A 25,666-nucleotide genomic window follows, 5' to 3' on the forward strand; every position below is an offset into this window, starting at 1 on the left:
ACGACATATTTCCATTAAAAACTTATCCCACGTGGCATGCCGGATGCATGCCTTGGCAAAATTTCTGAACTCAGGTAATATAACCTCTTTTTGGCTGATTTCGAAAGCGCAACCCCAATTCAATCGACGGAAAACGTAATCGACAAGAGTGAAATCGTCGACAAATGGTTTAGGGATGAAATCGGCGACGTGTAAAGAAGATTCAATAAAAAAGCATAAAACCACGTCGTTTTGTGCCCAGTCAGAAATGTTGCCAAGTCTCACCTCCGGCATGCCACGTGGGATAAGTTTTTAACGGAAATATGTCGCCAGGTCGGGTAGTTTGGGAAATTTGCACGATCCCATAAAGTTCGTGTCTCTAGCCATTAAAAACATGCAAAATCCGTGTTTGTCAGGCATTTGGTGTGCTCCGATCACGATGGGCAATAGTGAAAGGGCCGGGGCGTCTCTGGTTCAAGGAAGTCCTCGCCGATGTCATGTATGCGTGCATAATCTTGCACAACATGATAGTCGAACACGAAGGTGGAAGCGTCACCGATTGGGCCGAAGATAAAGGTGGGTCTAGCTCCTACAACACGGCGACCCCGCCCCCCGCTCAAGGATTACTGACGGGCTTCAATGAGATTCAGGCTTCAATGCGCAACCAACAAGACCATGCCCAGCTCATGAACGACATGATTGAAGAAGTGTGGCCTGTAACCGCCGTCGCTGAGTTTGCGTATTTTTTTTAATTCGTATTGTAATGTATTAAATGAAATGAAGGTTTTCCCAATTTTTGTAGTTATTTAAATATTCAAATAAAAGAAAATGATTAGGGCGCGCCTTAGGGCCCCCCACTGCAGGTGGAAGGGTGGGAGGATAAAATGCTGACGTGGCGGTGCATAGGGCGGGCTTTAGGGCGCCCCACTACTGATGCCCTAAGGGACGCCCTAAAGCCCGCCCTATGCACCTCTACGTCAGCATTTTAATTTCCTACCCTTGCACCTGCAGTGGGGCGCCCTATAAGCCGCCCTAAAGGCCGCCCTAAGCATTTTCTTTATTTGAATATTTAAATAACTACAAAAATTGAAAAAAAAGCCTTCATTTTATTTAAAATTAATACATTACAATACGAATTAAAAAAATACGCATTCTCAACGACTGTAGTTACAAGCCCAAACTTCTTCAACCATGTCATTCATGAGCCGAGTATGGTCTTGTTGGTTGCGCATTGTGGCCTGTCTAGACAGAACCTCATTGAAGCCCGTCGGTAGTCCTTGAACGTGGGGCGCGGTCGCCGTGCTGGAGCTAGATCCACCTTCATAATCTGCCCAATCGGTGACACTTCCACCTTCGTGTTCGACTGTCATGTTATGCAAGACTAGTGTTATCACCTGTGCTATGCACGGGGCATAAGATTTTTAAATAATGAAGTTAAATTTTAAGATAAGAAAAATACAAAAAAGGATAAAGAGAATTAATAATATTTATGATTAAAAAATGTGTTAATTATAATAAGTATTCATAACATTATAAAGGATTAAAAATATTACAAATAGTAACAAAAAGAGAAATGTAACATTTATGTTTGGCAAACGATTTTATGCAATATTAATGATAAATAGTGGTTTAGTTAGAATAAGATATATAAATAGTGTGCAAATGAGGATATGAGACGAAAAAATCATAAGTATAATTTAAATAAATAAATAGTTCAATAATTTTAATCAACAAAACATATGTATTCAAAAAATAAATTCTATGCATGTGGAAATATATATTTACGTAATCTTATGTAGCATTAATCAAAATTCTTATAATCACATTTGCACACTTAAATATTTCTATCTATACGTTGACATAAAAAAATTTATCAATCGCTTTCATATTATCCTCTTTATATACCCATAATGCGAATGGTAATACAAAATGATGAATAATTTAGAACACGGATATTATAATTAAAATATTAACAATAGTACCTTAATGTCTTTAATCACAACAGTTGCGTACTAAAATATTATAAATTAAATCACCCATGAGACAATAGTCAAAGGGAATTGACAGTGCATAAAACTTGAATGACAATTTTGGATCAGAAGTTAAAGAAATTATAGGAATCAAAACTTTCGCCTCGAAAACATGATTACCAAAACGTGTAATTGTGGAGTCCATGTCCTAAAATAGAAATATTCTAAAGTTTATATTTTTAAAGAATGACCCAAATGGAAATAGTTGTTATTTTTAAAAACGGAGGGAGTACAAAATATAATAAATATATAGAAAATATAAATTCAAATCAATGTGAAGATTTAAAAAAACAGAAATGTATTTATCTTGTCTAACTCTAAATGAAGAATTTACTACTCCCTAATGAATGAAATATCTATACAATTTTAATTTATAGTCTAAGTGGAGTAAAAATAATAAAAATTAATGACAAAAAGAAGAATTGCAATAAAGGATTAAATCTCAATTTTAACCTAAATAAATAGAAGACAAACTAAACTCTCTAACACAATTCCAATTTAAACCCAAATATAAGGCTAATCAATATATAAATTTAATAACTTATTTATAAAAAACATTAATGGTAGTGCACTATTTTAATGTGTTTCAAAACTTCTTCAAGAAGCTAGCATGTTTTTTACTTCAAAAATTAATTAATTAATTATTTTTATAGTGAAAATATATTGAAAGACTGAAAATAAAGTAAATAAATAAACGACACCTCATCTTTACATTTTCCCTCCAAAAAGAACATCAAAGTCTTTTAACCCAACTTGCACTTTAGATTAGAATAGATTACAATTAACATAGATAATTATGAATGTCCATAAAAAGTCACCATACTTGTAAGTATTCTCAATTACATAGAAGCAAAGATCAGTACTTATCCGTCCCTTAAAAGTATGAACTATTTTCTTTTTAGTAAAGTACGGACATTCTAATTTTAGAAACTCTTCTCTCTCTAATGAAGTGAGACTCATTATCCACTAACAATACTTTAAAAACCTTTTCTATCTATCTCCTGCTTACTTACCAATTATGCATTAAAACATGTGTCAAAGCTCAAGAACGGATGAAGTGGTATCTAAAAGAATGAGTCATAAAAAATACCTTCATCTCGATTTAAAGTTTACGAAATGAAATTGCTCTCATTCACAAAAGGCGAATAATGTTGATCACAAACAACATAACTTATAATAATAGGACTTTCAACTGATCCACCAATATCGGCCGAATTAAGTAAAATATTTATATTAAAAAATACAAAATATTAAATATAAAAAATTGGAAATATATAATCAAATTTAAATAACAGAATTATTATAAAAATTAAATACCGTCATATTAAAATCAGAATGTAAAAAACATTAAAAAGGGGGGCAATAAACCTACCAAAGAAAACAATCATATTACAGAATAGCCCAAACAAATTTAATGATTGGGCCTAATCGTTCTAAAATAACAGCCCAAAACAATTAGCCCAATTGCTAAACAAATACTACATTCTAATTAAATTAATTAGACAATAAGTATTTAAATTAAGACACTTAGGGATTAAAAGCATAATTTATACAACATATAAAAGGAAATTTTCTCTCATTTTCTCAACTTGCCTGCGCCGTCCACGGAAAAACCCTAGTGAGACTTCCACTCCAATCCGCCGGAAATTGCATAAGACCACCGAATCGCCGACGTCATCAACGCAAAACCCAGCCAAGACAGACTTATCCACGCCGTTTGCAAGTTTTTAGACTCAAAGGACGACCAACTCGAATCTCTAACCCTACCTTCCAAACCGACGTCGCCGGCACAAACCCTAACCGACGAACGCTTTGCCACGGTCACCAGAAACTATTCGACTGAATCCACCACGGAATAGATTCGCAAATCCTAGCCCCAATTCACGGCGTTCAGAAGCAACTCAATTAGATCGAAGTCGCTTTTGATTTCAGGTAAATTCGAAACAAATTTCACTTATTTTTGGTAAATCCCCGAAAATTAAGGAGATTCTAACATTTTAATGTGCTATTATTTCTCAGAATCGGAGAAATAATGGAAGGCATTAGACGATTCAATGGTCTGTTAGATGGTTTGGGTCCACGGTTTAAAGATTGGTGAGGAACTGGGGTGCTTCCTGTTGATGCTGAACAAAACCCTCCGAATATTCCCGGATGCAAGACACCGTTTAGGCTTCTTCCTACTGGAATGCGCCCACGACTAACCAATGCTGAGATGACCAACTTATAGAAGCTTGCTAAGTCGCTTCCTTGCCACTTTGCCCTCGGTAATTTACCTTCGGTATGCTCTTCCAATAAGTAAAGTGTGCCCTGATTTTTTTGTCTATTTTCTTAGCAATTGCATACCTAAATATTGTTCATAAACATTTTAATACATCTATGAGTGTGAATATAAAATGTTCATAATCTTGTTGAAGCCTAAATATTGGTCACTCTCTTTGCTGAAGCCTAAATATTGTTCACAAATTTCTTGTTTTCTGTTTTCTAAGTATGCTGACTCTATGTTGGTCAACAAAGAAAGTCTTGTTCAGAGATTAAATCAAATAGGAACAAATATATTTCAAACTGAGTCACCAACAAATTATGCTATTCAGTTTTACTTTCATTTACTGGAAAAATATGCAATATATCGAGAAAAAGAGAGGTATACAAAGAATGAAAGGAGTAACCAAGCAAAGATACAACAAGAACTGATAAGACTCATAGATAAGTTGCTACACTTGAAAAATAAATACTTTCAGTGAATTTTGCAAAAATAATTTTTAAATCAGAGTAAGCAGCCTAAAAGAATAACTTTTCATTGTAATCCATAATATAAACACGTAAACCTAGAATGGCATCATATGGCTAGTTATTTTGACATATTGGAGTTGCTATTCACTCTGAGAGTTCTAATTTAAAATTTAGTTTTATAATTTTTCATGTATGAAAGCATAGACCTATAAATCTGAGTTTTATTTAGAGAGTGATTGAATTACTCAATCTGAAGAATCCATGCTTTCCTGATTTGCAAATTACAGGTTACTCAAAGAGAAGTAAAAAATGGAAAGAAAAAAGAAGAGCGGGTGGATATCTCATAGTGACAACAAAGAAGGTATAAATATATTAACAGAACCACTCCTTCACTATCTCATGTTAATTGACTCGTTAATATGCAAAGAATTTCATTTTTTTTTACCAGGAAATCAGCTGTGAAAGGACAATCGATAGGAAAAAGTGGATGGGAGAAAGCAATAATCAGAGGTTAGTTCTACTGAACATCTTTAGAATAAAAATGAGCATAGCATGATTAGTAAACATAAAGAGAAGAAACAGAAACCAATACTATAGAAAACGAAAAAAGAACTACTAAAATGTACAGCTGTTGTCTTTAAATTGACAAAATAGCTAAATAAAATGTCATATTAGGATAAAGATGGTTGCAAAAGAGTAAGAACAATGCCTTAGAGGTTGGGGTGTGACAGATGGAGAAAGAGAGAGCTACCTAAAAACCGTGAATGATATTTTCAGTTGGTGAATGTTGCTGAGTGACTGAAAAATAAAGAGAAGAGAGTATTTATAGAGGGATTGTATCCAGGTTCCAAAAAAGACACAATCATTGGTAACTTTGCACCTAACATATAAAATTAGTTAATAGTTTTAAAGATATTCATTTTTAAAGATTATAGGTTCAACCTATCACCTTTCCAGAAACAGGTATTAGGTTGTGCATTGTCCAATACCCTTTAGCTTCAATATCACAAGTTTTCATTATACGTATTTCGATTGTTTTATTTAAGAACTGAATCATTGGCAGCCTGGGAGAGACGGAAAGTTTATTGTTTGGAGAACCTGCAAAGGCCTAACACCTACCACCCATTCAGATGCAGAATATGGTCAACAAATTCGAGGTTAAAATTTTTAAAGAATAAGGTATAATACTGTGCCTTTACAATACAATTTACAATTAATACATACATGATTTCATTATACATATTTTTATGAAAAATATTAACCATGACATTTATGTACCAATTCAGAGATTATTATAGTTAATCAAAAGTTATTTTTCTTTTCAGGTAATCTCAAAAAATTTCTTCACCAAAAATGAATAAGTGGCAACATTGGAAAGATGAGAGGCTTCTCTTTTCCAGTGCAGTAACATGCCTGAAAATGTCAATCCTGAATTATTATCCAGACTAATAGTTACATCCATTTTTTGCAGGTGATACATGTTTTAAAGATAGTAATATTATATGTCAGATTAATTAAATTACATTAGTTACCTATAAATCTGAACGAATACTGCATAATTTAGTCTTAACTTATCTTTTAATTAAAATTCAATAAGTTATCATTGTAATGGCTGAGTTTTTATTTGGAGAATTCTAGCACTAACCAAATACATTTCATTTTCAGGTACTAATGGAATAAAAAAATAGAATAGGTTTGCAGCATTGGAAACATGACTTCTTGTTTGTTGTGTGTACTAACACACGCACACACCATCCTACATTTAAAGGAACTGTATTCTCTGCACTTTGTGTCGATATTATTAAACAAAAAATATAATAATAACACAGTCAGCAAACACACTTTCGCACGCTCACACTCCAATCTCTTATCAAAGATACTGGAGATATTTTAATACATTTGTCAACAACAATATCAAAAACAAAATATAATTACACAGTCAGTCATCACTTTCCCGCCAAAAAGGGCAAAATTGACATTAAAATTTTTTCCTCAAAAACTGTCACTTTATATATTGATAGATTATGCACGCATACATGACATCGGCGATGACTTCCTTGAACCAGAGACGCGCCGGCCCTTTCACTATTGCCCACCGTGATTGGAGCACACCAAATGCCCGCTCCACATCCTTCCGCCCGCCTCCTACTTTTGCGCAAATAAAACTCTCTTCTCACCCATTGGGCAGCTGATCATCTTCAGAAAAACAGGCCACCTTGGGTATATGTCATCGGCCAAGTAGTACCCCATGTGATATTGGCGCCTGTTGGCAGTGAACTCGATGGCCGGGCCATTGCCATTGCATTGCTCGGTGAAGAGGATGGATGAGTTGAGGACGTTGATGTCGTTGTTCGACCCCGCTACACCGAAGTAAGCATGCCAGATTCAGAGCCGATAGTCAGCGACGGCTTCGAGGATCATCGTCGGGTGGCTGCCATTGTATCCAGTAGTAAATTGGCCTCTCCACGCCCTCGGACAATTCTTCCACAACAGTATCCCAGGAAAGCCATACGTCGTCTCGTGCATCTTCATCTGGTCCTGGCAATCCACAACAGTATGCTTTAGCAAATATGTGTCGCTGTAAGCCTCCACAACTCCCTTTCAAAATCTCTTCGGGCACTCGCGGCCAGTTGTCTCCCCGACGTGAAGGTACTCGTCGAACATGTCCGTCGTGGTTCCGTAGGCCAACTACTGGAGTGCAACCGTGCACTTTTGCAACGGCGTAAGTCCGGGTATACCGAGGCCATCTTCCTGATACTGGAAGTATTCATCACGTGACTCCAACGCCTGGACAATGCTGAGAAAAAGATAACGATGCATTCTAAACCGGCGGTGAAAAATAGTCGGGCCCCACCGTGGTTGCTCGGCAAAATAGTCTGCAAATAGACGTTCGTGAGCTACGGCGTGTTCGCGGCGGACAAATGTCTGACGTCGAATAGGCCTGGGGATCAGCTCCGCCTCCGGCCCCGCCTCCTCCTCGCGCTGCATTTTGGCTAAGCAATCTGCCATTGCGTCATTGACAGCATCAAATAAGGCTCGCGTCAAGGTCCAACTAACGCCCTCCGAGGTACTCCAGTCATCGTCGTGGTTTATTTTTGTTTGTGAGAGATTCGAAATATTCGTATGGAATATGAGAGATGAGAGAAATGTTAGTATGAAAAATAGAATGACAAACGAGGTTTAAATAGACAAAAATTCTAGAAAAAAAAAATGAAAACGCGTTGCATCGTCTGCGTCGCCCACAATGGGCGGACGATGCCCTATCGTCCGCGGACGATCTATAGGGCGCGGACGATTCAAGGTTTAAATAGACAAAAATTCTAGAAAAAAAACGAAAACGCGTTGCATCGTCCGCGTCGCCCACAATGGGCGGATGATGCCCTATCGTCCGCGTATCATCCGCGGACGATCTATAGGGCGCGGACGATGCATCGGGCATCGTCCGCGCACCCACAGTGGGCGGACGATGGCGCGCCCGAGGCATCGGGCGACCTATCGTCCGCCCCATTGCGGATGCTCTTACTTGTCATACTCTACAAGTGAACAAAATTAATAGTACCAAATTAACTACTATTAAAGAAAAATAATTACAACCAAAATGCAAACATAAATCCCAATTGGGAACTTCACTTAGATCTTGAATCATTGATTCTTGATGCTGCATCAGAATTATAAAATAATTTTAATTACTTTTTCATCTATGATATGTTTGAGATAAAAAAAGATATCTTATATTAAGAAAAATAAATCAAATTAAATCCTAACAACTTTAAAAATATATCATAAAAATATAACTAAACATTTGTAATATCCATATTAGAAGTCATTTTAGACATTAAGTAAGTAAATATCTCTATATCAATACGTTTCCCTCTCTCTTTTATGGTTAAATAAATATAAATTTAAAGGCCGCACCGCAAGGACTCGAACCAAGACCTTTGGTCTCAGATATTATTAATCTCTCTACCGCTTAGCCAACTCACATAATTCAGTTATATGTAAGGCCAACTCACATATTCACAGGCGACCCTATTTTTAGATTGAATTATCTACAAGTTATTTAGTATTTCTATTTTTCTTTTTTATTATAATTTTATATTATTTCTTTCTCGAGTGCTTTAAGGCCAGCCATAGTAATGGACAGACCATCTCCGAATTTCTCCAGTCATGTCAGTAGTCTATTTCTTAGTAAATCTTGAACCTATCCTCAGCCTATCCCATTATCTTTAAAATTCATTTTAATTGTTAGTGTTTATCAAATATAAAATAATAAAAACCAAATAAATTGAAGAAAAAAACATAGAAAAACCCATCATTCATAAAAATAAAATAAAATGGAAATGGAGATCGATGCTACGATCGGCGCGCAATAAGCGCCGATCGTACGTCGATCTCGTCTCGGTAACGCCCGGGGGGAGGTGTCCAGCACTGATCGTAGCGTCAATCTCGTTTCGGCAACGTCCGAGGGGTGGTGTCCACCATTCTCCGCCGTTCAACGGCCCCATGCAATCGGCGCCCATATTGTGAGTGCTCTTAGCTTCATTAGGGTGCCAAGTGTATTATTAAACCATGTTCACTATTTATGATAATTTGAACCTTTTCTTTTATATCAACAAAATGTAATAAATGGTCCTAGTGGAAATATGAAAATACAAGAAATCAAAAAATTGTTTATCAAAAGAAGCAAATCGTAAATATTGATGCAGGACTGTTAAAATAACTTTTCATGTGAATAAAGCAAAATACTTTATATAATGAAATGTTTGACATGATTAAAGTAATACGGCATATTATAAAAGTGAAGATTTTAATTAAAGGAATTCTCTTTGAAGAAAAAACATCATCCATTTGCCAAAAGATGCTTTTACACTCTGGCTAGTATTTCAGCAATTCTTTGGGTAATTGTAGATTACGGTATTTCGTATTTATTCCTTATAGCAACTTCAATAAGGAGAGATAAATAAAAGAGGTATATTATCTATTTATCTTCTTATAAATATCATTCTAAAAAATAATACACTCCAAAAGAAAAAGGTATATAAGAATGTAAATTATTTTTTTTAAAATAAAATAATAGTACAAAATATATTAATAGACATAAAGTGTAATACATTCTCAAATACATATCCCATTGGAGAATGATTTTTCAAGATCATAAGATTCAATGAAGAGGTATCTTTACCTCTTCAAAATGAGAAAAAGTATAATACCTTCCCAAATACTTCTCCCATTGGAGAATAATTTTTCATAGAAAAAAGGTAAATATGATAGTTATATAACTTTACTCTTCATTTACCTCTTCCCTTGGAAAATGCTCTTATAGATGAAGAAATGTCGTTAAACAGTAGGCTAGTGGTGGTTGGTATACTATCAATTTATTTCAATATTTGTAAATTTATGATAAATATTTCATTATTACTTACTGTAAATTTATAATTTGAGCTTGGGGGGGAAAATATTTTCCCAATAACGCATGAACTTCTGATTCAGTTTCTATATATACATACTCAATTCAATAATAAATACAACTAGAATAATTTTAGATATTTATAGTTATTAGTAAATAACGTACAAAATATACAAAAAGTTAAATACAGACACAAAAATTCTTTTAAAAAAATTTGATGAGTCGAATTAATGTATATATGATGAGTTGCCAAAAAAACCTATAAATTCTAGTCAAAATTAGCTGGAATTTATAACCCAGTCGTAAAAATAATGAATATTAGCATTTTGGTCAGTTTCACATAATAAAAAATATTTTGGTTTCTTATTTGTAAAGTGATTAGGCGCGCATGTGTGTCAAATTGAAGAACTTGTTAAATTATTTACTTAGTGTGTTGAAAAAAATGCTAAAACTTGCCATACGTCGAAAAAATGAGAAAAAACATTAAAATTCATATTATGGACGATTTTTAAAATTATAGAATGAATCAAAAATTTTCAAAATTCATGATTTTTCTAGAAATTTACCTTATTATTTAATTAGTTTTACTCTCCTCATAAAAATTATTTTTTCCAAAAAAAAGTTATTACTATTATAATACATATAGTATCTAATTTAATTTAATTAAATTACTACTCCAAAACTACAAAAACTATTATATGCTTTAAAATATGTACCCGACTAAATGCAGATGCTCTTGTGGAAAGGAGGAAGTATATCTTTTCATCATCTTTACAATATATAGTCCCTAAGTTTCACCAACAACAAAATATACCAGCTAGTTAAGCCTGCCTGAATATAGATGACGCATACACTGATGAAAGGCATACGGAATAATTATTAATTATTTTTTCATAAATTTTAGGAAAACTAGACATTTTGTAAATTCAAGTCATGCAAATGACAATATAGAGAAGATGCCAACATATACCACAAAAAAAGATCATCATCAACTGTCAAACTGCTTTTTAGTGTTTTTTGTCTTTTGTCGTTCGAATTCTCTTCATATTTAGTCGTCTACTTCAATGAAACCCAGAGATAAGACATTTAAATTAATTTTATTATAAATACAAATAAAATTTCGCTCACTCTTTCAAAAAAAGTCTTGCTCCATCATTGATCAAACATTCAGAAATATCAAATCAAGCAAAATGTACTAAAGAATGATGATCATACATATTTAATTACCATATACTATATAATATATTAATTGTTATAATTGTTATTAGTCTTTTAATCGTTGAAGTTAATCAACTTGTACGGAATTAGTTCGTAGGTTGATTTTGATAGTTGATTTTAATGTTAGTAGAAGATGCATGTAGCGCCATATATAACAAATCATCATATATGGTGACATTTAATTATAATTAGTAGCATCATAGAAATAATCTCATCACCTGAAATATCAAGAATATTGAGTTTGTAAGTAGACCTTCACACATAACAAATCAAGGTGACATGCATACATTGAAGGGGGACACAATTGATGCAAATGTTAAAGCAATTGTTAAATACACTATGGCAAATTTACTTCGAGTCTTCAATCTTTCAAAGCCAAAAAATGGAATAGGGGACAAAATTGATGCATAAAATATATCCATAATTAAAATAATAATCTGATGGTTTAGTTCTAAAGTGAAAAATACTCGCTCTATACATTAAATATGAAATATTTGGTTTTCGGCATATGATATTTTTAGTGTTGTTTTGTGAGTTAACGAAGAGAGAGTAAAGTAAGAAACAAGAATAAGTAAAAGAGACTGTTGTTTACAATTTTTTTGAAAAGTTTCATTTTTTATAGAACAACTCAAAAAAAATATTCATTTATAATAAGACAGATGGAGTATTAATTTTGTTTTCTCTTATTGAGTCATTTCTTCTTAAAAGTATCTGAATCTTAATAAGCCATGTTAATTTTGTTTTCTCTTGTTGAGTCATTTCTTCTTAAAAGTATCTGAATCTTAATAAGCCATGTTAATTTTGTTTTCTCTTATTGAGTCATTTCTTCTTAAAAGTATCTGAATCTTAATAAGCCATTCTATCTTATTTGTAGAAAAGATTTCTTTCTCTCATATACTACTTTATTTATTTTCACACTTCCATTAATTACGCTTTCTTTAGTTATGTGCCAAAAAAGACATCGATTAACCTGTGACAAATGTAGTACATGCACCAAAATTTACCTACAGTACATTTTTTTGATTTTAGCATTTGACAAAATCATATAATTGCATCCGTATAAAGATGTTTTGTTACCGCTTTTTTTGGTAATGTTTATACAGTCTCTTCGAAGACATCTGATAAAATTTAATTTATAAATAATATTCCAACCGTCTCGCTCAAGAAATCTACATTTCCTTTTTAGTTTATCCTAAATAAAATATTCACTTTCTATATATGGAAATAAATTCATTTTTCCTCTTTCATCATTAAACATTCAATTACCTTTCCTCTTTCTACTATATTACAAAAAATATTTTTTTTTAAAACTTCGTGCCACTCATAATTGTGGACATCTTGAATGGGACGGATATAGTACATAATTTAGTTTCTCAACAATTGTAATTTAAGTTTGTCAAACTTTTGTTTTACAGCTCCACCCACTCATCACTATATAAGGCCACCCGCAACGCGTCCCGCGGGTGGCTCGTGTCTCGTCCCGCTGAGACGAGACGGCGGCGAGACGCGTTGCAGCGTCCCGTCTCGTCCCGGTCTCACCGAGACGCCCGTCCCACCGAGACGGATCGCGGGCTGTCTCGTCACGCGCTCGTTCGACGTGGCGCGCTCCGGCGCCATGCATGGCGCCTACTCGCCGGCCCGTGAGTGGGCTTCATCACGCTGACGCAATAAATCTTTTTTTAAAAAAATTCAAATTTAATAAAAATAAATAAATAAATAAATAAAAATCGAAAACGGTAATATTACCGTTTTTCGACCGTTTTCCTTTTATTTTTTATTTTTTACTCTATAAATACTCCTATTTCATCCTCATTTCACACACAAATACACATCTATTCTTCACAAATTATCTCCATTTCCTCTCCAATTTTCATCTAACCTCTCCAATTATGTAATTTTTATTTTTTTAGGATTTTAATTATGTGTTTTTTTTTTAATTTTAAGTTGTATTTTTATTTTATGTTGTAATTTTATTTTATTTAATGAAATGTGTTTTTATTAAGTGAATTTGTTGGAAATAAAATAAAAAATAAAATTGAATGAATAGTAAGTTAAGAGACGGTTAAAAGACGGATAATAGATGGAGGGTTGCAGGTTCTGTCTCTTAGTTAAGAGATAGAGGGTTGCAGGTTCAGTGGGGCCCATTAATAGTTAAGGGATGAGACGATTAAGAGACGGATAAGAAACAGCGTTGCAGATGGCCAAACAAACCCTAAAAGCCAACTCCACTAAAACCTTTCCTAAATAAATTAATTTAGAGGTTAGGCATGTAACACCTCAGAATAAATAATAGTACAACCCTATCTCCATATTTTTCCAACGTCGTGCATAAATAAAACAAAAGTCGATGAACCATATAATATAAAAAGAATTGTACTTAGAAACAGGAACAATACCAACATACAAGCTGCTAAATTCAGCAGAAAAAACTGATTAAAGCATAAACATATATGCTTATAATCAGGTCTCCTAAACTAACCAATCCTAAAGCTAAATTTAGCACTTGTTCCTGTTCCTCATCAACAATACTTTGAATCAACTAAAACCATTAAATTAATTAATCCCATCACAACAATTTATTGTATTTTTGTTTTTTCCCTCTCTCTTTTTTCTTTCTTTATTTTTTTCTTTGTTTTCTTTCTTCATCTACCTGAAGCTCGCCCCGAATGTCGGCGTCCAGAAATCGGCCGTGGTCTCGGTAGCCACCGGAAAAGTACTTGAAATCGGCACGAGGCAAAGGCCCCTACTCTTTAGGTCCTTTATTAGCTCTTCTTGATCCTTAAGATTATAAAAACAAAGCCATAAATGCTTCATAGGACTACAATTTTTTCAATCACTATTATGCAATATATAGATACAACCTCCGTCCCTGAAAGTTTGTCCCAGTTTACTATATCGGTCTGTCCCTGAAAGTTTGTCCAATTTCACTTTTTACCATTTTTGGTAGTGGACTCCATATTCCACTAACTCATTCATACTCACATTTTATTATAAAATTAATATATAAAAGTAGGACCCACATTCCATTAACTTTTTCAACTCACTTTTCATTACATTTCTTAAAACCCGTGGCGAGTCAAAGTGGGACAATATTTGAGGGACGGAGGTAGTATTTATTAAGCATTTCATATCAATTTTGAACTATTTCAGATTTAAAACATTTTTTGCGCATTCATCCCTTAGCACATGGTGTCGTGTGCCAAAATGGGTAAAAAGTGTTAACAAGTTCCGTGTGAAACGGCACCGTTTACGACCTCCATGATTATATCCATTATATATAAGCTTATAGTGATTAGCGAAATAGAACTAAATTTTAGGAATTATACTTTTCTTTGTTAATTGCTAAGTGGAAGCAATTGATATACAAACATTTAGGTCATACCTGCTGGCATTGCAATGGTGGCGGTCCATTTTTCAGATAAGGGGTGCTTAGTACCTAATATAGCAAGCAAAAAACCATTAACGTCAAGATTTAATTAAGAAAAAATATTAGTGGGTTAATTAGGACATATATTTGCAATAATGTGAACTTACAGTGACTTGATCGTGGAGCAATTTTATATAATCAATCGCTTCATGGAGAACTGACGCAGTATCAGTCTGTAACAACATAAAAATTACAGTTTATTACCATACATTACGAGTTTATAATATATGGTTAATTGCCATCAAAACACACAACCTTTGCCCATATCTAGTTCATCACACAAACTTTCACCAAGTTCACCAACTTTGAACACAATAATTGTGTAGTTGAGAAATAAAATTGTGTGGAACAAAAATAAGCAAAAGTTTGTAGCATATTTTATGATAATTAACCCTAAAAAGATTATAACTAATTAAACACCGTAAAAATGTAAGAAATAAAAAAATCTAGAGTTTTTTACCTTTCCAAAAGGTGACACTAACTGCTGGAGCGCAGTTACTCGGTCCCCTAGCTTCTCTTTTCGGACCTATTGAGGAAAGTCGAAATTTTATCACTCCATTTCTAACACTAATTCTATTTTATTTCTTTGATAAGAAAAAACAAACTTACCTTAAAAGTTGGCATTGGCGATGGAGTTTCGATTCTTACACGCTTGAATGCTTGTTCATTACCATCTTTCGTCGCCGCAGCGTCTGCATCCGCTGCCTTTCGAGTTGCATTCTAGATATATACAAAAATTGTTATTTCTTAAATTAGGTTAAGTGTAGAAGACTAAACCTATAAAAACACAGACACTTTATTATTAATAAAGCTAAGGTTTGGGGTGGATAATTTTGACTACTAAATTGGACACCAAGTATTAAATTCATGCCAGAATCAAGCTAGACCTATTGATTCACTGACCTTTGAAGCGAAGCTCTGGTAATTCCGTTTGGGTTTGGTAAGAGCTGAAGGAATAAGCTGCGGTGTGGAGGAAGGCAGGAAGCTCGCCCGGACTTGGCCAGAAGAGGCAGCCGTGGCATTCCAGAAAGCAGTGTTGTTGATGAAGTGAAAATTGTTAGCAATCTGCTGTTTCGGAAAAGAGGGCCTCAAATTAGGAGGCGGCGACCAAGAGTTTTCCACCAGAGGCTGAGAATCGGCGTCGTATTCAGCTGAATACGACGCCGTACTCAGCGGAAAAGTGGTCGGCGGCAGCGGTTGGCAATTTGCGACGGAATGAGTATTGATGGGTTGAAGCATGTGAGAATAATTTTGTTGTGATCTTGCGCTGTCATGGCTGCAACAAGACAAGGAGATAAGTGTGAGTTTGATTGATCAACTTGCTTCGCCTTTACCATATTGTTACAAATGAAACAAGTCCAAAAATACCAGCTTTTTTTAGGTCGAATTATTCCATCAAATTATATAATTATGCGAGAAATTCATACATCAAATGAAATTAAGTGAGAAATTCTTACATCAAATCTTGATTCCAATATTCATCGGCCATCATATGAAAAGTTGAATGAATCGGCTTGGGAGCTTCTTGGAGGACGACGGAGCTGCCGCCGTCTGAGGCGGAGTCATCGCTGATGGAATTTGTGGTTTTAGGGTTCAGCCAGGCGGAGTCGTTGACCGCGACGGAGCAAGGGGATGAAGCGAAGAGATTTCTTGGTGAGTTCCACCAATTTCCTCCACAAACTACCGATTGGAATTCCTCTTCCATGATTTTGATTCTTGTGATTTCCACTTTGCTTCTTTCTCTTCAACTTTTGTGTAGCTTACTAGGAAATCACAAGTTTTGATTTTGATGGAATGTGAAAGTGGATTTTCATGGATATTGTTGTATATATATGTGCGCTCGCGCTAGGTCACATTTTTTTCTATTTGGAATAATAAAAAAATATATAAACAAAAGAAAGGGTGCAATGGATTAAGGAATGTGGTTGACAATGGAATAGATGGTGAATACAAAATACTATTTGAGGGGACGGGGGTGATGAATTATGAGACAACTAAAAAAAATTTATACAAAAAAATAATTTTGGGTAGAAATAACCTCTTTTTCGTATGCAATGATTATTAATAGTTTTATTTTTGCAATGTCCCCACTGTTTGATTATTGTGTTTAGTTTTTTAAATTTATGCGAACGATTTAAACATTTTTTATGGGTCGCTTATGAACAAAGGAATATGGTTTGATGGGGGTACTAATGTCTCCACCTTACTCACTCGTTAAGAAAATTCTATGGCCGAAATTGGTTTTAGGGGCGAATATGTAAAGTCACTTAATTTATAGGGAATTAACTAACTTAAAGAATATGAAATACAATGAAATTTTCAAACTGTTATAAGAGATTACTCCATCCGTCCCACAGTAATTAATGTCATTTTTATTATGGGCACGAGTTTTAAGAAATGTAAAAAAAAGTTGGTTGAAAAAGTTAGAGGAATGTGAGACTCATTTTTTTATATTGATTTTATAATAAAATGTGAGTAAAGTGAGTAAGTGGAATGTGAGACCTACTTACCATTTATGATAAAAATGAAGTGTGACAACTATTGTGAGACAGACTGAAATTTAAAATAGTTACAGTTATTGCAGGATAGAGGGAGAACATTTCAGTGTCATGGTGAACTAACATGCAGATGCATCCATGATTAATTCTATTAATTTAATATTTCCTTTTATCTTATTACTATAAGTGATTGATTTTATTTTTCGGGTTATTCACTCCGGGGTAACTAATGTCTCCACCTTTATCCATCGTAGATAGATTTGCAATCTAATTTAATTTATTCTCCCTACATCCATCAAAAAGTAGTTAGGATATAGCATAATTTCAATGTGAATTTGGTAAGGAGGAAAAATAATTAAAGTATGAGAAAAAATTGAATAAAATAAAACAATAAATTGGAAGAAATAAATTTTCAATATACACAAATTTTAATATATAATTAGTAAAATGAGAGAGAGAAAATAGTTTAAATAGTGTTAGCAGAAAGTGAACTTTAATTTTTCATTTTTTATGGTTAAATGAACATAAATTCAAAAACCGCATCACGGAGGACTCAAACCCGAGACCTTTGGCCTCAGGCAGAGAACTTTACATTATTAGGAGTGTAGTGTAGTGGTATAAGTTGTAATAAAATGATGTGGAAATGTAATTTGTTGTTTAAGTATTCTAAAATTAGAAAGCTTATACTCCCCCGTCCCGGACTACTTGCACTTATTTCCTTTCTGGGCGTCCCAAGTTATTTGCACTCTTTCCATTTTTAGTAAAAATTATCACCTACAGCCGCAATTGTTGACTTTGATATACACTCATTCCTTAATCTCCGTGCCGAAAAGAAAATGTGCGAATAGTCCGGGACGGAGGGAGTATTTTTCAGGGACAAATTAATAATGAAATAGTTAATAATTTTTAGGGACTTAAACTAATAATGAAATAGTTAATACTCCCTCTGTCCATTAAATATGACCTACTTTCTTTTTTGGTTTGTCACATCCAAAATGACCCATTACTATAAATGAAAATATTTTTATCTCTACTTTATCCCCCCTCTCTTACTTTACTCTCTCCTCTTAACACATAAATAAAACTGTATAAAACTCTGTGCCGCCCAAGGAAGGGGTCATCTTCCTTGGGACGAATGGAGTACTTTTTAGGACTTAAATTAATAATGAAATAGTAGTTGATAAGGACCGAAGGTGTATTATTTTTTGATAGAGAAGTATATCTGTAAGCAACAGACCAATAAAATACGAAATGAGAAAAGATAAATGTACATAAATTGTACACGTGCATAATATCCTTAAAATTTTAAAATATATTGAATTTAATTAAAAATTAATTTTGTTATTTGTTGTATTATATGTAGCAATAAGAAAGAATAAGAAAGAAGTGATATAGAAATTTTATGTTAAATTGTAACATGGGTTTTTTTTAAAAATATACAAATATTTAAGTTAAAATTTTAATTTTTTTCAAGTGTGGTAAAATGATTAGTAAACAGATTAATATTTATAAATTAATTTTTAATATAAAATATTAAAAAAGTTCGATTATAACCGTACATAATTGTACAAATATCACTAACCAATAGGAAATAGCAGAGTAAAAAAAAAACCGAAAATGACGCCACTGTAACGTAGGAATGACATGGTACGCTAAAAGACAACGGAAGCACGTGGCAGTCGGCGGTGGGAAAATGCGTCAATTCCATATCATACGAAACTGTGTAATGATGACTGTTGAAATCAATAGGTCTGGTCCACAATTTATCTTCAACCATTTCTATCCATTTTCCATTTTATAAACCCTCATCTTATTATTCTAAATCATTTTTAATTATCTTATTTATAATATCTCAAATCTAGAAAATATCGTGCTAATCTCTCACGCATCTATCGGTATACCTTTTTACAAATATTAGTACTCCGTACATCTTTAAACGTGAAAAAATTTAGTGATAAACTTTTATGTCGCCTTCAACTTTATAATTCCATTATTTATCGATTTTATTCTTGTTTCTATTTTATCTTTACTCTATATATTTATTTCTTAATCTACAACCTAAAAAACGTTTTAATACAACTAGAATAGAGAAAGTTATACACATTTGTCCTTAAAAAATAATCTCATTTATGGATGAATAGTTCAATTGTGAAATTTGTAAAATTTGAGAGAAAGAACAAAGGATAGACAAAGTACTAGGTGATAAAAAAAAAGAATTGAGAGGAAATTTCCACAATTAGAAAGTTGACTTAATTTTGAACGACATGTAATAAGAAAAATGAGATTATTTTTCGTTTAGAAGAAGTATGCAAATGATAGCGGACATTTAAGCCTGAAGAAGGAAGTGATAAAGGACATTTGGTTTCTATATTTGATAAGTTAATAGCCTCAATCTATTTTTAATTGCGAATTTGGTAAACATACTAGTCTCAGTGAATGACCGACTAATTAATTATCTGTTATGAATTACTAACAATTAATTAACCAATAAGAATGGATATCCGTTCCGTTCGAGGTTAACTAACTAAATAAGCATCCTTGAATCTTGGTTATATGATTAAAATTTTATACTATTCGTTTATGTTGTAAAGTTGATCCTAGTTTATGGTGAGCTCATTAATTTTTTATACGTGCACTCTCTTCATATTGAGATAAGGCAATCATGGACACATAACATTAATTTATAAGATAAAAAGTAGAGTAAATGTCAAAATTGGTCCTGAACATATGCTCATTTTATCATTTTGGTCCTAAACTTTATCTTTTGAATTTTTTGGTCATGGACATTTCAAATCGGATCACAATTGGCCCTCCGTCAACAATTCCGTTAATATTTAACGGTCAATGATTTTAATCACAATTTTGACCAACTTAAACAATTTTTAATTATTTAATCATCAAAATTATTTTTTAAATAAAATCATAAATTATTTATTAGAAATAATTAAATAATTTTTAAATAATTAAATTATTTATTCCAACGTAAACAATTTTTAAATAACAAAATTATTTATGATTTTATTTAAAAAAATAATTTTGATGATTAAATAATTAAACATTATTTAAGTTGGTCAAAATTGTGTTTATCATAAAAAAATCATAAATTATTTATTACAACTTAAACAATTTTTAAATAATTAAATTATTTATGATTTTATTTAAAAATAATAATTTTGATGATTAAATAATTAAAAATTGTTTAAGTTGTTCAAAATTGTGTTTATCATAAAAAAATCATAAATTATTTATTACAACTTAAACAATTTTTAAATAATCAAATTATTTATGATTTTATTTAAAAAAATATTTTTGATGATTAAATAATTAAAAATTGTTTAAGTTGGTCAAAATTTTGATTACAATCGTTGACCGTTAAATATTAACAGAATTGTTAACGGAGGACCAATTGTGATCCGATTTGAAATGTCCAGGACCAAAAAATTCAAAAGATAATGTTTAGGACCAAAATGATAAAATGTGCATATGTTCAGGACCAATTTTGGCCTTTACTCTAAAAAGTAATCCCCACCCAAGTTATCAAGCAATAATTCAACGGTAGGTGAAAGCTTAGAAAGGCATTTATGCTTGCATTCTCCATTACTAGTTAATTTAACAAGGGTCTTAAAGATACAAGGTTTCCACATGTGACTAAATCACCATTACATCATAATTTTCTTTTAATAAAAAGTAAATTTGCACTAATTAGATGCTATGTTGCACTTAATTTTAATTGACTTTAAAGTTTAAAGAGTTTGAAATTTGTTAAACCGGTTTTCCACCCAAAAGTAAAGTCTTTGCAAGTCGTACTCAGTTGACTTGTTGACTTATAACTGCGTGCATTTTTGCCTAAAGATTTGGCGTGTGGGATCACATGTTCAAATTGACCCCTTGCTTATTGATTAATTTATTTTACCTATTAGTATGAAGTATTAATGGGTAATACTAATAATATTGACATTTTGTTGTGATAATTAATGGTGACATACTAAATACATCACACCATAGAGCAAGTTTGATTTGTTGTTTTCAATACAAAATAAGGCTGAATTCATGGGCCTACATACAGTGGCGGATCCATGATCCGGAAATGGAGGGGGCGGAATATATAGTATTAGCTTGGTTTAGTGCGGACATGGCTATTTTTTTATTGTTTGGGGCGTCGCCGGAGGCAAACGGAGGGGGCGGACATGGTAAATTTACATCTCGATAAGGGAAAAATAGTCGCACGGAGGGGGCGACCGCCCCCTCCTGCCCCCCCCAAGATCCGCCACTGCCTACATATATACAGAGAATTCACATAAGATAATATTTATTCATTTTGGTTTAGGTCAAATTTAGGAATCACGGAGTTGAGAGATGTGTTGGAACAACTCATTATTCCATTCTCTCTTTTCTTAATAGTTTGGTGCTTCTAGTAATAGGTATAATAAGTCAAGTTTAAATATTAAATATCATCACAAATCGCTTCTTTTAGAATAATTTTGAAGATGAACTACAATTATGGAACAACTTTGGAACACAAAAATGTTTATTAGTTGGATGTACATGAACATCATTATCTAATTTATCTTAGCATTCATAAAGCAACGTTTAAAGACTACGATAGTTGATATTCACCTACTTTGTTGATAATATTATTTATGGAGTACTACATTGACATGGATTTTAATTGTTTTGTAATTGTAATTGTAATTTAACTTTTATGGCGGGTCGTCCCCATTATTGTTGGGCCGGGTATGGATTAATAGGCAATTGATAGATTTATTCTTAATCTGTAAAACCAACTTATTATAATTTTCTCATTCTTTGTTTTAATATCATATTTAAATTTTATATTTTAATTATGCGCGACATATGTAATACAAATGCATCATACGCTAAACCTTATCCTACATTTGTTCTCAAACCACCTTTAATTATACATATATATGCTGTATGTCGCTTTATTTTGAAGTCTATTTTGTCATGAAAATGTTGTAGGCGATCAATAGACACCACTCAAAAGTACTCATTGACTTTGAGTTTTCTTTCTTTCTTTTGATTGCTTTTCTTAGATTGTACTATTCTTCTAGTCAATTTTGACAATTGCACTAATGCACTAAAGATATATAAACATCTTCAACTAATCATATATTTACATATTCAACCTTATGGTCAGCAAAAAAACGTTTGAAGCCGTGTAGCTTTTTATAGAAATACATATTATAAAAAGTTGACTCCAAGTAATCCAAGGTTGGTGAAGCTGCTCTCCTCTAAACCTACACCATTAGTTATGTGGCCAAAGGAATATTGAAATTTTTTAGGAGTACTCCCTTCCGTCCGTGAATAGGAGTCCCGTTTTTCCATTTTAGTCCGTCAGCGAATATGAGTCCTGGTTCACTTTTACTATAAATGGTAATAGGGTCACACCTTCCACTAACTCATTCGACTCATATTTCATTTAAAACTAATATATACAAGTGAGACTCCTATTCCACTAACTTCTTTTCACACACTTTTCTTAACATTTCTTAAAACTCATGTCGCTAAAAATTGGGACTCCTAATGGTGGACGGAGGGAGTATTAGTTAATAATTCAGATTTGAAGTTACTTTTTATGACTAGGCTAAGACGACGTGGGCTAAGTACTTTATTTAGGTTTTTTATTATTAGTTAACAAAATGGGAAAATTGATGGGCTAGTTTTTTATAAGATCGATCCCAACCCCTTGAATCTTGAGCTAAGATTATTTATTATAGAAATTACACGAGCCATATAACCCATCATACAAGGTGGGAAGCATTGGTCCATTACTAAATCGCAGACATTATTAATCTATTTGTGGATTCAAATACTTTTTCCCTTTTGAGCCCTTAATTATTTCTTTAGGCCTTGTGCAATCGCCAATCCAACACAGATCTAAAATTGCTCATATTTCAAAATTTGGTTTGGCTTAAGCATGAGAATGTAAGCATATATAGGTATATGACTAGGTGCTATAATATATGATTGTCAAATATTTTCTCGGTTTTCGTATAAATCTACATTTTGTGATGTGTACATATGAATAGCAATGTGAACATATGGTATTGTATCTCCATCAATGAGAATGACAACTGTCCTATACCAACAATTAAGATAAATAGATCATTCAAAAGGTTTATTTTGAATCATTTTGAATGTTAATCGGCTGCAGATGTAGCTTTAGTGAATTAAATTTTCCCATACTCTATAAAATTGGCGTTTAAGTACATCAATTTTAATGTATTCCAATATTTTTTTTGACGAATTCGCGCTTAGCTAAATTGATATTTACACGACACCAGAATTTTATGCCATGTAATTTTAATTTGGCCCAAATTTAAATTATTAAATGGAATATTGGATTTCACAAATAGTTGTGGATTAGCAATACAAAAAACGAGTTTTATCGACAGACAAATTTACCAGTGGATAGCGTTAATACAATCAGACTTTTATTTGCTGGTAAAACGTGCTTTTTTTTATAGTGCGCAACAATTATGCAGTATATATATATTTTTTTATTATAATTAACATATTGTGTTGTAGCAATTAATAGTACATATTTATAAATTTCATTACTAATATTTATTTTTACTGATGTATGCATGTGTAGTGTTGAGACTTCCATATAAATTGGAGTCATGCTAAATATTAAAACTATTCATGAATTATTAGCACAGGAAGTTATAAAGTTTTCTATCTATTTATTCAATAATGCTCAGATGTGCTAATATCAAATTTAATCATCCACCGAATTTCTTCTTCTTTTTTTTTAATTCTGCTCCATCATAACCTGTGATGCAGTGAATGGAGTTGGGTGTTACTTAAATACCGGCTGGGCTTTAATATTTTCGATTGTTGCCCAATAACTGAATTGATATTCAACTGGGATAAATTTATATCCTTGTTCAAGTTCGTCTTTGTTTTGGTTTGGTTCAAGCAATGAGATTTCGAATTCTTTATAATTAATCGAAATGTTAGCCTTTTTTTAATTAGAAGAAATAGCCATATATACTGACTGGCATGGTTCAATGCAAAAAACCACATTGTTATAAGCAAATATGAGTGTATATATACGAAGGCTTAATTTCATTAATTATTAAATTTTATTGTCTCAAAATGAATAAAATTATATATCCCGTCATTTAAGGCTTTCCGTAAATATTCCTACCACATTCATTCAATCCTACAAAAGTAGGAATACTACCGAACTAATTAAAATGCTTAAATCATTGGTTTGTTATTTGTTGTGTCGTCTTGTTCATTTTATGTATACGTTGTTGGTTGTATTGTATTTATTCTGCTGACGTTTAAACTCGTCCCTTCAAAAAGGCATTTTTGTTATAAAAACACAAGTCTCTGTTGGATACCTCTAAAAATTGTTTTTGTGAACAGAAAACATACCTTTATTTTACAAATCCAAAATCATTTGGAACTTTCCATACAAATGGACTAATTTCAAACTCTCAAAGGGTGAGCTGACTTGTATGGATCGTCATTTATTTATGAATATCTAATGAATTAGTGTTTAAGATTAACACTAGTAGATTATTATATATAAGGTGATATTTACAGAGATAGTTGCAATTTAATTCTTATCTTTAAATCTTAGTATTATTCCAAATTAGATTCAATTTTCATAAAACTTCAACAACAACGTTGATTTATGGTTCTTAATTTGCTAGTACAATTTTATTTTGTTTGTGCTTCAACTGTAGTAATTCTGGTGCAAATTATATATATAGAGTAAGCAGTTTCATTTTTAGAGTTGCACATTACTCTAACAGACATATATATATATATATATATATATATATATATATATATAGGGTCTTGTTAGGTTGAGATTTTTTAGCTTAATTGAGAATTGAGATGCATTTTCAGCCACTCATTTTGAAATGTCAACTACAAGTAGATTATATCAACTAAGGGTATTATCGTCATTTCATTTCAATAGGCAGAATATCAAATGTCAACAACTCGTATTAAAATGTCAACAACTAAAAAAAATTACTTTTTTATTTTTTTTATTTTTTTAAAATTTTTTTAAAATTTTTTAAAAAAAAAATTTAAATTTTTTTAATTTTTTTTAATTTTCACGCGATGTCAACTACGATGTGTAGCCTGCACATCAAATGTCAATAGCCCTGCACATCAAATGTCAATAGCCTGCACATCAAATGTCAACATGTTATAGTTGACATTATATGTGTATAGGTGATATGAATCGTATATGTAGTTGACATTATATATGTGCAGTTGACATGAATTGTATATGTAGTTGACATTATATGTGTGTAGTTGACATGAATTGTATATGTAGTTGACAAAAAAATAAAAAAAAAAATAAAAAATCGAAAAAAAATTTAATTTT

General features: G+C 32.4%; 1 protein-coding gene and 1 long non-coding RNA gene across 4 annotated transcripts; one reads left to right on the top strand and one right to left on the bottom strand.

Annotated features, from left to right (window-relative positions):
• The first annotated feature begins 3,564 nt into the window (after positions 1–3,564).
• Positions 3,565–6,576, top strand: LOC121809792. Of its 3 annotated transcripts, XR_006052306.1 has the most exons (7): positions 3,566–3,941; positions 4,029–4,273; positions 5,027–5,100; positions 5,188–5,249; positions 5,803–5,918; positions 6,065–6,210; positions 6,405–6,576. It is a non-coding gene; the product is annotated as an uncharacterized LOC121809792 (long non-coding RNA). The 3 variants fall into 3 exon arrangements; XR_006052305.1 differs by lacking the exon at positions 6,405–6,576 and having other exon boundaries at positions 3,565–3,941; positions 4,029–4,287; positions 6,065–6,348; XR_006052304.1 differs by lacking the exon at positions 6,405–6,576 and having other exon boundaries at positions 3,568–3,941; positions 6,065–6,348.
• Positions 6,577–13,693: 7,117 nt separating this feature from the next.
• Positions 13,694–16,764, bottom strand: LOC121806605 (transcription factor bHLH112-like). Its single transcript, XM_042206718.1, has 7 exons — positions 16,249–16,764; positions 15,695–16,067; positions 15,401–15,511; positions 15,252–15,317; positions 14,899–14,964; positions 14,747–14,800; positions 13,694–14,142 (listed from the first exon to the last, which is right to left on the bottom strand). The coding sequence occupies exons 1-7, from the start codon at positions 16,494–16,496 to the stop codon at positions 14,011–14,013; spliced, it is 1,050 nt and encodes a 349-aa protein (XP_042062652.1). The 5' UTR covers positions 16,497–16,764; the 3' UTR covers positions 13,694–14,010.
• Between the last annotated feature and the right edge of the window lie 8,902 nt (positions 16,765–25,666).

Source organism: Salvia splendens, chromosome 6 (assembly GCF_004379255.2).
Source record: "Salvia splendens isolate huo1 chromosome 6, SspV2, whole genome shotgun sequence".
Taxonomy (NCBI): domain Eukaryota; kingdom Viridiplantae; phylum Streptophyta; class Magnoliopsida; order Lamiales; family Lamiaceae; genus Salvia; species Salvia splendens.